The sequence below is a fragment of the Carettochelys insculpta genome, chromosome 4 (genome assembly GCF_033958435.1).
Source record: "Carettochelys insculpta isolate YL-2023 chromosome 4, ASM3395843v1, whole genome shotgun sequence".
NCBI lineage: Eukaryota > Metazoa > Chordata > Testudines > Carettochelyidae > Carettochelys > Carettochelys insculpta.
Genome location: NC_134140.1, coordinates 111,085,806 through 111,100,211, shown reverse-complemented (window position 1 = coordinate 111,100,211; position 14,406 = coordinate 111,085,806). Strand labels below are relative to the sequence as shown.

Sequence of the window (14,406 nt, the reverse complement as noted above, 5' to 3'; positions counted from 1 at the left end):
CCGGGACCACACCTCGCCCATGCCTACATGGGGCTGTCGCCGAGCCAGCCACCATTGCCAACAGGGGAAGAAGGAGGCTGCCACCGACACAGCTGCCCTGTGGGACATGCTGTGAGACTGGATGGCAATGGAGCAGGGAGTGTGGGCGCAGGTGGCAGACAGCCTAGACACTGTTACCCGGGCTGTGACCACTGGCCGCACCCAGCCTCCCTGTCCCGTGGCAGATTGTGTACAGCCCCCACCGTAATTTCCCCCCTTAGTTCCTCCTGCAGAACCTCCCACAGTTCCCAACCTTGCTGCCCTGATACTGTCCACCCGTCCGCTCACCAACCGGGTGGCACTTGGCCAGTGGCTGATGGCAAGTAGCACCCAGGGCGATCTGGCACCTCCTTTTCCAACACCCCTCCCTTTTCCCTCCGTCGCCCCCCTCCCCCAACAACCCCAAACCCACTGTACACCTTCCACGCCCCTACCTCTCATGGTCTCAGCCCCATCCCAGCCCTAACAGGGACCCCAGATGCAGGGCAGTAGGGGTTCCCATGGCCCCCAGCCCCCCCATGCCAGTGGACAAGTGAGGCCCTCCACCCGCACCCCAGGACCCTCCTCCAAGTTAGGCTGCCCACACCCCCATCCCAGGACCCCTGTTGTAAATAGTTCTACCCCATTCCCCCTTGTAAATAGTTGACTGATTCCATGGCACTGTTTATACTGCTTTTATTATTGTGTACTGAAGAGTTCATGATTCAGCACCACTCCCATGTCTCTGGTATATGATGCAGGAGCAGTGAGGGGTAGGGGTTTGTGAGGGGAGATGGTGAAGGGTGGAGGAGGGGTGGCGGGAGGGAGTGGCTGGGGGACAGTCGCTGCAGCCCCCAGGTGAAGGCCTCAATCAGGGCCTCCCTGACCTGCACCCGTCCCATTGCACCTGGCAAAATGGGTTAGCAGGCATATGCTCGTAGCCAATGCCAGTCTCAGCGTCCCATCCCTGCACAAAGAGCTCACGTACTCTCCACAATATTGTGGAGAGAGCAGCAAGCTGCCACCACGGTGGGCACGTTGAGTAAGCTGACCTCCAACCTCACCGAAGCAGCGAAAGTGCCACTTCCGGCACCCAAATGCCCACTACACAGTGTTCCTTGCCTGGTTCAGCCATGTGTTAAGAAGGTCCTGGGATAGCTCTGCGTGTCCAGCATAGGGCCACATGAGCCACGGGTGCAGAGGAGAGGCGGTGTCAGCCACAGTGAGGGGGAGCACAGTCATGTGCCCAACCAGGAGCTCCTGTGGGGGGGTGTAGGTCCCCTCCTGCATTCTGCGCATAAGCCACAAGCTCCTAAACACCCTGGCATCACGTGCTCTGGCCAACCAGCCCACGCACACATCCATGAACCAGCCTTTAGTTTCCACAAGGGCCTGGAGCACTACAGAGTGGTACCCCTTTTGGTTGATAAAAGTGCCTGCACTGTGGTCCGATGCCCAGATGGCAATGTGTGTCCAGTCCAGCGTGCTGAAGCACTTGGGGAAGTCCAGTTTCGTGAATTCTGCGAGGGCGACATCCAGGTCCCTGACAGAGATGACCCAGCCAAGAAGGTGAGTGTTTATCACCCTGATAACCTGCATGGGGTGGAAGGTGGACATGCCCATGAGTGCATGGCCAGGTGGTCCCCAGACCCTTGCAGGGCCCCACTTGTCCAGTAGCCCCCTTTCCCCTCCCCAGTGTGGATGTGTGGCCTGAGCCTGTCTTACATCCATGAGGATGGCCTCGATGGTGGCCTTGCCCACCCCAAACTGACCAGTGGCTGTCTGGGGTGGCCAGCTTCCATATGGCAATAGCTACCCCCTTCTGTAGAGGCAATGCAGGCCACATCCTGGTGTCCTGGTACTGGAGGGTTTGGGTGAGCCAGTAACAGAGCTCCTGAAAAGTCTGCTTTGTCATCCGGAAATTTTGTATCCAGCTATCGTCTTTCCAGTCCCCCAGCACGAGGCGGGCCCACCGCTCGGTGCTGACAGGATAGCCCCACTGTTGCTGGATTGCCGGAGTAAGAGGGTGCGGATGTAGCCCCTGCCAGATGGCCTCCAGGATGGGGCCTATGCGGTTGGCCCTCCAATGCTGCTGGAGGACAGCCACAAGCAGTGCAGCCAGCAGGCTGACGATGGCCCGGAGAAACTCTCCCTCAGGGAATCACCGGGGAGCCACGGTGGTCTCTGCTAGAAGCCAGGTCCCTGCACAGGGTCTGCTGTGCTGTGGACAGCCTGACAACCCTCAGCATGCGCAGGGTGAGGGTGCTGGGAGGGGCACTTTAAAGGAGAGGTTGGCTACAGCCCCCGGAAGGGCTTGGCAGCCACACGACCCCGTCTGCTGTGTTTCTTAGCCTGTTATTTCGAAAGAGTGACTGTAGCTGCATAGACACTCCCTTTTGAAAAGCTGGACCCATCTTTCAAAAAAGTGGATGGTGACCTCGATCCACGTTGCATGTGTGGATGCGCACTTTTAAAGGGCGATCTTTTGAAAGGTAGAGTTCAAAAGGGCACCTTTCAAAACTGTGATGGAGTATAGACCTAAACACAGAGTAACCCAGTGCTTAGGTTACCTAAGATCTTAGTAACACTTCAGGTTTTCTTTTCAGCAGCTTAAGAAATTCTTGTTAACAAGGAAATTATTAACAATTTCCAGGTAGCAGGTTAAAACGTCGCAGCAATTAGCCAGCAATATGCATCAGTTAAACCTTAGCTGCACATTTTGTTTTAAAAGGCATAACAACAGACTCTAAAATGCAATTCTGGCCTCCCTGAAGTCAGCAGCAAAATTGTCTTTAGCTTTCGTACGGCTTTTCCCCCTCCACTCTCTTACAACTGTAGACTTCTAAGTAGGCAGAAGCGTTTCTCAAACACATTTTGCGTCTGCCAAAAGCTCAATAACCGAATCAAATTTATCAAAAATTATGTCGAGAGAGCTACGAGTCCTAGGTCACTTCTTCACTATGGGCTGGATTGACGGGCAGCGATCAATCCAGGGAAGGCTGGTTAATATGCAATATATCAACTCCCATGCACTCTCCACTCACCTCTAGTACTCCATCAAAACGAGAAGAGTTAAAGAGTGACAGAGAGATAGTCGTGTTAGTCTGTATTCTATCAAAACAAAAAAGGATTTATATAGCACTTTAAAGACTAACAGAATACTTTACTAGGTGATGAGCTTTCGTGGGACAGACCCATTTCTTCAGATGTGAAGAAGTGGGTCTGTCCCACAAAAGCTCATCACTTAATAAAGTATTTTGTTAGTCTTTAAAGTGCTATATGACTGCTTTTTTGTTTCGAAAGAGTTGTGTAGAGAGGAGAGTGTCAGACTTACCACGAGGACACCACTGTATGCAAACCTACTCACACGACTAAGGTGTGTAACTTAGGTTGATGACCACCCACAGTAATACAGACAAGGCCTAAGAGACCACAAATTCCAGAACCCATTGCTCTCTTCTGATGAGGTGGCATTATTCATATTAAAAGAGCCTGTGGGCATGGGCACTATTTGGCCTGGTCTACAGTAGTGTTTCTTAAACTATGTTCCACAGAACCCCGATGTTCCATGAACATTTGAAAAAATACGTATTTTCTGTTATTAAAGCCAGATACAATGTTACTGCTTCACTACTATGATGCCTGATTAAATTACTTCATTTTGGTTTTGCTATATATGTTGCTGCTTGTCTCGTTTTTGAAGAAAATTTTCATAGATGTTCTGTATTAAAAATTTTGTTTGGTGTTCCCTGGTCTCAAAAAGTTTAAGAAATGCTGTTCTACAGCAACCCCTGCAGTACAGAAACAATTGCTATGAAAATGTTGCACACTACCACATAAAGGACAAAATTTAGACAAAGGCCACTCTTCCAGCAGAAGTGACAGTCACTAGATTAAGCTTACAGGCACCCAACCTCGAATGGCATCAGTATGACAGACTTCTGACAAGGTACAATTGACAATTTAAATCTGTCCACTTCTCTCACAGCAATGTAAATCAGAAGTGACTCCACTGAAAGTAACAGAAGCACACTGAGCATTAAGAGCAAAATCATAAAGTGATTTTTCAAAAAACATCTTCAAAACTATTTTTAAAAAGTGTGAAATTGAAACTAAACACGCTAGCTTTTGTGTGCAATGCTGGAGTAATTATGTTGCCCCAGGGAATAAAAAAGGCTATGCAGGTGAGGCAATAAAAGATATTTTCTCCTGCAACTTGACACAGGACTTCAGAATGCCATTCACACTTTGACACACACAGACTGTTCAGTGGACTTCAGTAAAATAGACATCCTCATTTCAGATGCACATTTCCCTTTAAAACAAACACAAACTGGAGCACTCACTATTATTACATCAGAAGTGTGGACTCACAACACTGAGGCTACACACTGTTGCTCCTGCTAAACTAATTAAACTCCTGTCTGGAGCCTCTTAAAAAGTTCCCTATGTTCTTTTTGATTTGTAATTGTCCACTCTCCTTCATTCAGGCTAACATGTTTTGCCCCACAGTGAACAAGTGAAAGGGCCTTACTACCACAAGTCCAAAGGTGAAAGAAAGTAGGCGTGCCCTGGTACACAGCTCACCCATAAGTGCTGGCTGAGCTGTAGCAAAAGCCAGCAGGGAGCTATCTAAAGAACAGGCAGGGACCTGGGTTACAATAGGATGGTACCTGTAAGAATTTTAAGGAACTTTCACCCCCTGCACAAGTATTCCCCACCGGTACAGGGGAGACTTCTTTATACTGGATAGTAACAGACAGGTAGCTGTGTTAGTTTGTACTCCAAACAAACAATCCAGCAGTCATGTGGCACCTTAAACACTAACAAAATAATGTATTATGTGATGAGTTTTCTGAAGTAGTGGGTCTGCCCCATGAAAGCTCACCACCTCATCAATTATTTTGTTAGTCTTCAAGGTGCCACATGACTGCTGGCTTGCCTTCCTGATACTGGGGTGATTTTAATGTACATTTTCTAAAAAGATCAGAGGGGTAGCTGAGTTAGTCTGGACCTTCAAAAACAACAAGAAGTCCTGTGGCACCTTATAGACTAACAGATTATTTTGGAGCATGAGCTTCCGTGGGCAAAGACCCACTTCATCAGATGCATGAGTGAAAGATGCATGAGATGCACGAAGTGGATCTTCGCCCACGAAAGCTCCAAAATATGTTAGTCTATAAGGTGCCACAGCACTTCTTGATGTCTTTTATAAAGTTCGCCCTCTGGGGAGACAAGCTTTCAGCTGGTTCTCTGGGCCATCCAAGTGCCTTGCAGGGCTAGACAGGTCCCCCTGCACAGGCCAACTCTCCAGGCCTAGGAAGGGGAGGGCACCTACCCACAGCCTGATTGCTAGTTACTCGCAACAAAAGCCCCTGGTGCCAACCCCGTGCTCCAGCGGCCTCTGGGACGGCCACAGGAACACACGTGTGTGTGTGTGTGTGTGTGTGTGTGTGTGTGGTTGTGTGTGTGTGTCTGTTACCACCCTTGGCCAGCTTGCCTAGCTGAGCTCTCCAGCATTTCCGGGGGCGATGGGGGGGAGGGGACTGTCTTCCTCCCTGCACCCCGGGCAGGGGCGGCTTACCGGGGCTTGCAGCGCGGCCCTCCCCAGCACGGCTGCGGCGCCTGCCTGGCCTGGCCGCGCGTGGGGGCTGCTACTTACTAAAGTAGAGGCGGTACTCGGGCGAGTGGGGCCGCCCCCGCGGCTCCGTGCCGTAGCGTGCCATGGTGCTGAGCTCGCGGCAGCGCGCCTGAGGCTGCCCCAGCGCTCCGGGGCGGCAGCAGCTCCGAGCCGGGCGCAGCAGCAGCGGCAGCCCCCGCAAGGCCGGCCCCAGGCCCGCACGCATGCTTCTGCCGGCGCGGCTCCGTCCGCTTCCTGCGCCCGCCTCGCCAGGCCGCGCAGTCGGAGCATGCTCGCTGGCCGCCGCCGCCGCCGCCGCTGAGTGGGAGGGGGAACCGGGGCGGGCTGGGGTTTGCGTTTGCTGCCGGCCCGTGTTACGGGCTGTAATGAGGCCTAGCGGAGGGAGGCCGGTGCGTTGCACTGCTTTGGAGCAAGAAGGTAGCAGCGTGGTGGCAGTCACAGGAGCGCGTCGCTCCGCTGGAGGGAGAGTAGAAGGGACACACGCACACACACTCCCCTGCTGGAGGGAGAGTAGAAGGGACACACACACACACACACACACAAAACACCCCTGCTGGAGGGAGAGTAGAAGGGACACACACACACACACACCCCCTGCTGGAAGGAGTAGAAGGGACACACACACACACACCCCTGCTGGAGGGAGAGTAGAAGGGGGACACACACACCCCCTGCTGGAAGGAGTAGAAGGGGGACACACACACACACACCCCCTGCTGGAAGGAGTAGAAGGGGGACACACACACACACCCCTGCTGGAGGGAGAGTAGAAGGGGGGGACACACACACACCCCTGCTGGAGGAAGAGTAGAAGGGACACGGACACACACACACACACACCCCTGCTGGAGGAAGAGTAGAAGGGACACGGACACACACACACACACACCCCTGCTGGAGGAAGAGTAGAAGGGACACGGACACACACACACACACACACACCCTTGCTGGAGGGAGAGTAGAAGGGGGACACACACACGCACCCCTGCTGGAGGGAGAGTAGAAGGGACAACACACACACACACCCCTGCTGGAGGGAGAGTAGAAGGGACACGCACATGGACACACACCCCTGCTGAAGGGAGAGTAGAAGGGACAACACACACACGCACACACCCCTGCTGAAGGGAGAGTAGAAGGGACACACACATGGACACACACTGCTGCTGGAGGGAGAGTAGAAGGGACAACACACACACACACCCCCCTGCTGGAGGGAGAGTAGAAGGGACACACACACATACACACCCCTGCTGGAGAGAGAGTAGAAGGGACAACACACACACACACCTGCTGGAGGGAGAGTAGAGGGGACACACACACACACACCCCTGCTGGAGGGGGAGTGGAAGGAACACACGCTGGAGGGAGAGTAGAACGAACACACACACACACCACTGGAGGGAGAGTAGAACAAACGCACACATGCTGGAGGGAGAGTAGAATGAAAGCATGTGCACCCACTGGAGGGAGAGTAGAAGGAACACACACACACAACTTATGAGCAGGGTCCTCTGCAATATCATGAGATGGGCTTGAAAATGAGCATCACACTTTGGATGTCAAGCCAAGAAGTGGATTTTACCCAGGAAAGTTCATTACCTAATAAATAAAATTGTTAGTCTTTAAGGTGCTCCAGGAGGGCTTGGTTTTAGTTACGTTACACTCGTGAGAACTGCAAACACTGCTGTTCTAGGAGATCAATGACTCAACAACTAGCTGATTTGTGTACAGACTTGGTTAATAACTGACCTCTAGGGAGGTGATTTAATGTCTTCCTCCCACCTCTTGAAGGGTTGGACATTTTCATATGTGATGCAATGTGTAGACAAAATACCTGGCCAACATCATCTGTTTCAAGGACTTGGGGAAGGGATGACAAGAAAAAAAATACGGAACGAAGACACAAACTTGCAGTGGGAAATCAGAAATTGTACCACGTAAGTCAGTGGTGTCCAAAAGGGATGTAAGGGATCACCACAGCCTCCCCTTCCTCTAGGCACTGCCCCCACCAGCCAAGCACACCTCTTCCACCCCCCCATTACACATGGAAGCTGCCCCCAAACATGGCTGCAGCTGCACAAGACACCCCAGAACGCAGCTGGAACCCAATGGGGCCATAGGAGCCACCTCCACCACTGCCACCATGCACTTGTCCCACCATGAGCCGTGCTTGTCTCCTGAGCCCCACTTCACCACAGTGTGCTGCATGAATGGGGAGCGTATGGGATACAGCTGCCTGAGTTAAGAAAAAGAAAAGTTTTTTTTTTTTTAAATGGAAGCAAATGATTACACACTGCATGGACAGCAAGCAATGTCTGTTTGTACAGGAACCTTACAGATCCATATTGATCCCTAAATTAGATCGGGATCTGTCCCTCAGAGTTGAAATGGTCCTAAGGCTGATACCCTACTGATATTTGTCCATAAACTGATCTGTACAATGTTGATTCCTTTAGATTTTGATGATTGTGGTGCTGATCTTTATTGATCTTTAAAGAAGGTCTCTACTGGTTTGGTTCCTGCTAAGACTGTTAAGTGATTAAAAATTAAGTGTGACTGAAACATTAAAAGCAATTAATCACACTGATAATATAATGCCAATTATTTAAATATATGGCATGTTTTCTACACTTTTAAATATATTGATTTCAATTATAGCACAAAATATGAAATGTACATGGATCACTTTATATTATTCTAGATTAAAAATATTTGCACTGTAGAAAACTAAGAAAAGTAGTATTTCATGTCATCAGTGAGGGTCATTGAATGTTCAGCATTTCTGGCATGTAAATACCTTGCACCACTGATTGCAAAAGTGCCATGCAAATACCTGCTTTCACTTTCAGGTGACATTGTATATAAGAAGAAGGCAGCATTATCTCCCTGAACGCTGAACAAGAAGTAGGACTGAGTGGACTTGTAGTCTCTAAAGTTCAACATTGTTGTAGTTCTAAGTGCAGTTATGAAACAAAAACATCTACATTTGTAATTTACACTTTCACTATGAAGAGATTATAAAAGGTGAATTGGAAAATACTCTTTCTTTTGTTTTTCACTTTTATAGTACAAATATTTGTAATGAAAATATAAATAGAGCACTATAAATCTTGTATTTCTTGCAAATGAATCAATGGCTCTGTCTACACTTGCCCCCATCTTTGAAGGGGACATGGTAATCAGGGCCACGGGAGATTACTAATGGAGTGCTGAGGTGAATTGGCAGCACTTCATTAGACTAATTTTCCCCCGTGGCAATATCGAAGTATCAAACTTCAAAGTGGCTGCATGGGTGTAGCCACGGGCACTAGAGACTTTGAAGTAGCACGGGTACTTTGAAGTGCTCATGGCTACACGCATGTTGGTACTTTGAATTTTATGCTTCGAAGTTCCCATGGGGGAAAACTAGCCTAACGAAGTGCTGCATTTTCACCACAGCACTTCATTAGTAATTTCCCACAGCCCTGATTACCATGTCCCCTTTGAAGTTGGGGGAAAGTGTAGACACGGCCAAAATGTTTGAAAATTTAGGAGAACATCCAAAACATTTAATACCTTTCATTTGGCATTCTATCATTGTTTAACCATGGGGTTAAAATTTATCACAATTATTTTAATCACTTTTTTAGTTTATCACATGATTTAGCTGTGATTGACAGTCCTCATTCCTACATAATAAGAAAGGATAAACATTTAGCAGCTTTGTAATGGTTTCAATCATAAATATAAAAAACATTTTATAAAGAAGGGAAAGTATCATTGCCCCCATTTTACAGATGGGAAAACTGAGGCACAATGTAGGAAGGTAAGTATTTGTCCAAGGTCACACCATCAGTCCATGCTTAAAATAGAACTTATGTCTCTTGTTTAGTGTGATAGCTCTTGGGTACAGATTTTTAGAGTCAGACAAAACTGAGAGAGTGTAGACACTGCAGTGCAACTTTTGTTGGGAAAAAGGCCCAGATTCAGTAACAAATAATCTTCCACCGTATGAGAGACTTTTTTCTTTTCCTGTCCCTTTATTGTCGACAAAGAGCCAACCTAGACACTGCTGTTTTTATTGGCAACAGAACTGGCTTGCACCAGTATCCCACAATGCGTGCCCTAATTGCTCTGCTCAGTGTTTCAATGTTTTGATTTCTGCTGCCCTTCAGGCATGGGCCCTTTAAGCCTCACTTTCAAAGTTCTGGGAAATACCTGCAGCTGAGTGTGCTGCTCACTTTGAGGAACAAAGAGCAAATCACTGGACTGCTCTTGTTTTGTCCAGCACTAGGAACTCAACACAGGCAGTCTGCTGCTGCCGGAGGAGGGGGCAGATTGCTCTGCTGCTTCGACATTCCTCAGGGCAGAGAATTCACAGAGCTACTTATGGTGCTGCTCCCTGCAGCTGGACAGGTTGTGGGAGAACTTGGATGGATTCCCAAGATGCAATCAGCACTGCCTTCCCACAACTTTGCACTGTGAGATACATACCCATAGTGCATAGCTCACACTGTTGAGGACTGTGCCCCCTGCGTGGACTTGATCTGTCGACAAAGGGAGCAAGTATGGACAGCCTGTGGCGGTTTTTTGGGGTGCTCACATACGTTTTGTTGACAAAATGGGGCAGCGCAGACAGCCTCAACCAGTGAAATACAAGGCTGTGAATTGTTGCCAATGCCTGGGGCTGAAATAAGTGCCTTGTAAGGTGCATAAGGGGGAGTTTTTGTGCACTTTGTAGCCTAAGCATGATGTTATCTGGGATGGCCCCGATCTACACATGGAGCTGGAGATATAATTTTTGCTCAAGGAATTACTTGGATGGGTGCTGAAAACAGAGTGCAGCTGCAAGAGCTAGGTGCCCCAACGATGCACTTCATATCAGAGTGGTCGCCATGTTAGTCTGTATCTACAAAAGCAATGACAAGTCCTGTGGCACCTTATAGACTAACAGATATTTTGGAGCAGATGTATGTACCTAGTGTCATGGACACGTATGTAACTGGAGGAGCTAGCTCTTCCTACTGCTGCACCTACTCTATTTTTCAGGTGCTTGTTTGGGGCTGGCAAAGATATGTGTCTCCTCAAGTTGGAATTTACATTTCCAACTTGAAGTGCAGACATACCCAAAATTTGAAAGGTATTGCGCTGATTACTATAGGATAGGTGAAATTTATCCTGTGAAGGTCGCCAACACTTAAGTCCTACATACAGAGCTCAAGTGGGCTCTCATTGAAAATACTGGAAGTGTTGCCATTTATCTCAAAGGGAGCAGAATCCAGCCCACAAGATTTACAGGGGACTTACATGTTCTAGAAGATTTGCTGCTTGTGCTTGGCCCAGACCTCGGTGAATTTCACTCTACCAGAAAATCACTAGAGCAAAACAAAACTTCCACAGCTCTATAATCACCTAAATCTGAAGGACATCCTTGCTTTGTGTTTATATACTGCTTCCATTGATTTTGTTTTGTTTTGTTTTGTTGTCTTGTTTGTTTGGTTGGTTGTTTTGCTTTTTTGGCTTTATGTTTTGTTTTTTTATATTTTACAACTATGCTATCAATATATTTTCCCCATGAAAGCTTTTTATCAGCTACCTTGACAAGCAATTTAAATACTGAAAAAAACATCTTGAAACATTTTCACATTAAAAAAATCCCAAACACCACTTGGTGTCCTGTTTTTCCTTCCTTTGAGATAAAAATCATTGTTTTTTTATCTTTAAGTGTTTCATTAATATGTTACGAGTTACGTGCTATTTCAGTGCTTTTGCTCTCAGCTTGCAGTTTCATTGTCATCAACATTCACTGTGATGCTACTTTCCTCTACAAGGCTGGCAAAACTATTAATCATTATGGTCCAGATACAGGCATTCTAGCACATACTGAGTGAAACTCATCTCTGTGAAAAGGCGCCAGCACAAGTCCTGGGCATCATTTCGTCCCATTGAAAGCAGCATTTAAGTTTCACCTACTGATTTGTGGGAGAAACTCTGTATAGTGAGTATAATGGAGTTTACTTTGTCGTGTTCTTTCAGGTGATCTATAGTTTATACCTACAGTCTTTAAAAACTTTTGTTTAATTCACATATATGATTAGGCAGCAGGTTTAAAACAAACTAAACAAACTATTTCTTCACACAATAGACAGTAAACCTGTGGAACTCTTTGCTAGAGGATGTTGTGAAAGACAAGACTATAATAAGACACAGAAAGAACTACCGACGTTCACAAAGGATAGGTTAGCCAGCATAGGCAGGTTGTCCCCAGCATCTTTTCATCAGAAATTACAAATCAGTGACAAGGGATGGATACTTTGATGGTTACCTGTTCTGTTAATTTCTTCTGGGACATTTGGCACTGGCCCCTTTTGGAAGGCAAGATGCTGGGCTAGCTGGAGCTTAGGTCTGTCTGGCTATGTTTAAACTGCATGTACTATTTTGGGTATCCCCAAATAATTCTGTGGCTTCTCCCCGCACTCAAAATAGCACTTGGGATACCACTTGAGCAAGGTATTCCTGTTCTGCTACCCCTCATCATGAGAGGAGTAACGGAACTTTCAAAATAGCTAATTATTTTGAGCTAATTTACACAATTTGCATTGCACACATTAGTTTGAAATGCACATGCAATCTAAATGTAGCCTCCAAGTGTGGCCATTCTTACATTCTTATTACAGTAATGTCTAGAGGTCCCAGACAAAAATAGGATCAGGACCAATTAAAAGGAAAGAAGGAGGGCCATTTGGCCATAGCCTAAAGCTCAAAAAAGGCCTTAAATTTAGACATTTTTTAATTTTTTTGGCATTTGATAACTTTTGCACCTTGTTTTCATGCTCATTTTGTGCCCTGATAAAAAGAGAAAAAAAAAAGCACAGCATGAGCAAAATGTAAACTGGGGTCATAATTTCTCACAACAGGAACAACTAGGCATGGCACTTTATTTTTAATCTGAGAATGGAATTTAATTAAAAATAAAAATAATAGGAATCAGTTAAGAATAAGGGGAAAAGACATTGGACAATTTATTCTGTCTTTATAAAATATAGCACTGAATCCCTGAATCTCATACTGTCCAGCTTGTCTCTGCTGAGATTGGACAGTGCCCCAGGCCTAAATATCATTACCTTTTAACAGAGGGAGGAATATGCTTCATTCTGCATTCCCAGACCCTGGTGAGAGGCTGAGACAACATCAGCACTGAGTCTTTGTGTGGTCAATATGACCTAATGGTCCTCACTTAGAGTAGAATCAGGGTTCATGCCAGGGGTTGCACCCAACGTTCAAGGCTACACCACGGCTGTGTCTACACTTAAAGAAAACTTCGAAATGGCCATGCTAATGGCCAAATCGAAGAATACTAATGAGCTGCTGAAATGCATATTCAGTGCCTCATTAGAATGCTGCTAACTGCAGCACTTCGAAATTGCCACTTTTCACTCCTGCGTGGCTCATCCAAAGGGGGGTCCTTTCTGAAAGGACCCCACCAACTTTGAAATTCCCTTATTCCTATCTGCTGAGCAGAATCTGCTGATTCTGCATTTCAGCACCTCATTAGTATTCTTCGATTTGGCCATTAGCATGCCCATTTCGAAGCTTTCTCTAAGTGTAGACGTAGCCGAAGTGTCAAACAGTGTCACACCAAAGATCAAGCTAGAGTCAATAACTAGAGGTAGGGCAAAGCAAGATGAGAGGAACAAAAAAGGAGTGAGAACCAAAGAAGGAGGCAGGAACTGGCCAGCAGCAGGAGGCCTAGCAGCTAGGTACTCAGACAAGGAGTGTGGCAGAACTGGAAGCTTTATAATAAAAAATGACCAAGCCACAGCCTCCTGTTCTGAGTCAAGGGGGTAGCCCCTGTTTGTGGAGGCAGCTGCTTTCATTGAGCAGCCCTGGATTCAAAATCTGCACTGTGTTAGAGGTTGATGTTGCAATGGGAAATAATCTCTGAGTTTCACAACAAGCTTCACCTTTGCCTCACTAACATCATGTACCCTGACCTTCATTTTAATTTCTTCAGATGGGCAAGCTCCTAATGGACTGGGTTATGGACCAGGACAAAGTTGGAGAACGCCAGGATGAGCCCAGGCAAGAATGGAAAATAGCCACCAGCATGGCAACACGCTCAAAATGTCACAGCCTGGGGTATCTGCCTACATGTTTTCTGAGGTTTTGAGCAATGTTCCCACCAACTTTTCCCATCCATGGGCAGAATACATTTTGTTAAGTGCACTGTGGGATGCATGGATGTGCAGCATCAGTAGAATCATATGCTGCTGGCTGTGGGCACTGTGGGAGCTCTACTATGAGCTGGGCAGCATTTGAATCTCTCCTGGACAGCCACCCAACTACTCAACTGGCTTAGAACACTTGTGCTGAGGGCAGAAAACTGCAAGAAGTGAGGGTATATCTCTCATTGGCGACAAGGCGTGTGCAGCGGGAAACAGGATTCCTACATTCCAGACTGGAAACATCGCTCTGAGGGTTGTTTTGGCTGATTAACATTTTGCTTTTTTGGCTTTGGCAGTTCTGCAGTGTTCCCCAGGCTGGTGGACCGCCAATAAAAGTATCTCTTTGAATACATACATATAACACATAGCATTTCTGTCTCTATGGCTGCAACTACACTAGCAAGTTCTTTTGAAAAAAAACAGGCCTTTTCCAAAGGAACCCATGGAGCGTCTGCACGTAAAATGTGCTCTTTCCATCTGAAATCAAAAGAACACAGCCCTTTTTCCAGTGGCCCTCTTCCCCTCCCAGATGAGGAAAAG

At 47.2% G+C, this 14,406-nt stretch overlaps 1 protein-coding gene across 3 annotated transcripts in view; it reads right to left on the bottom strand.

Annotated features, from left to right (window-relative positions):
* The window catches only part of PPA2 (inorganic pyrophosphatase 2), a 64,077-nt gene extending 57,942 nt beyond the window's left edge, over window positions 1-6,135 (bottom strand). For 2 of the 3 annotated variants that reach the window (XM_074993486.1, XM_074993488.1), the window contains exon 1: window positions 5,681-6,135. In XM_074993486.1, the coding sequence (XP_074849587.1) occupies window positions 5,681-5,864 (184 nt within the window). In that variant the 5' untranslated portion in view covers window positions 5,865-6,135. The remainder of the gene's footprint in view (window positions 1-5,680) is intronic. The other variant, XM_074993487.1, reaches the window with a different exon arrangement.
* Window positions 6,136-14,406: the final 8,271 nt, after the last annotated feature.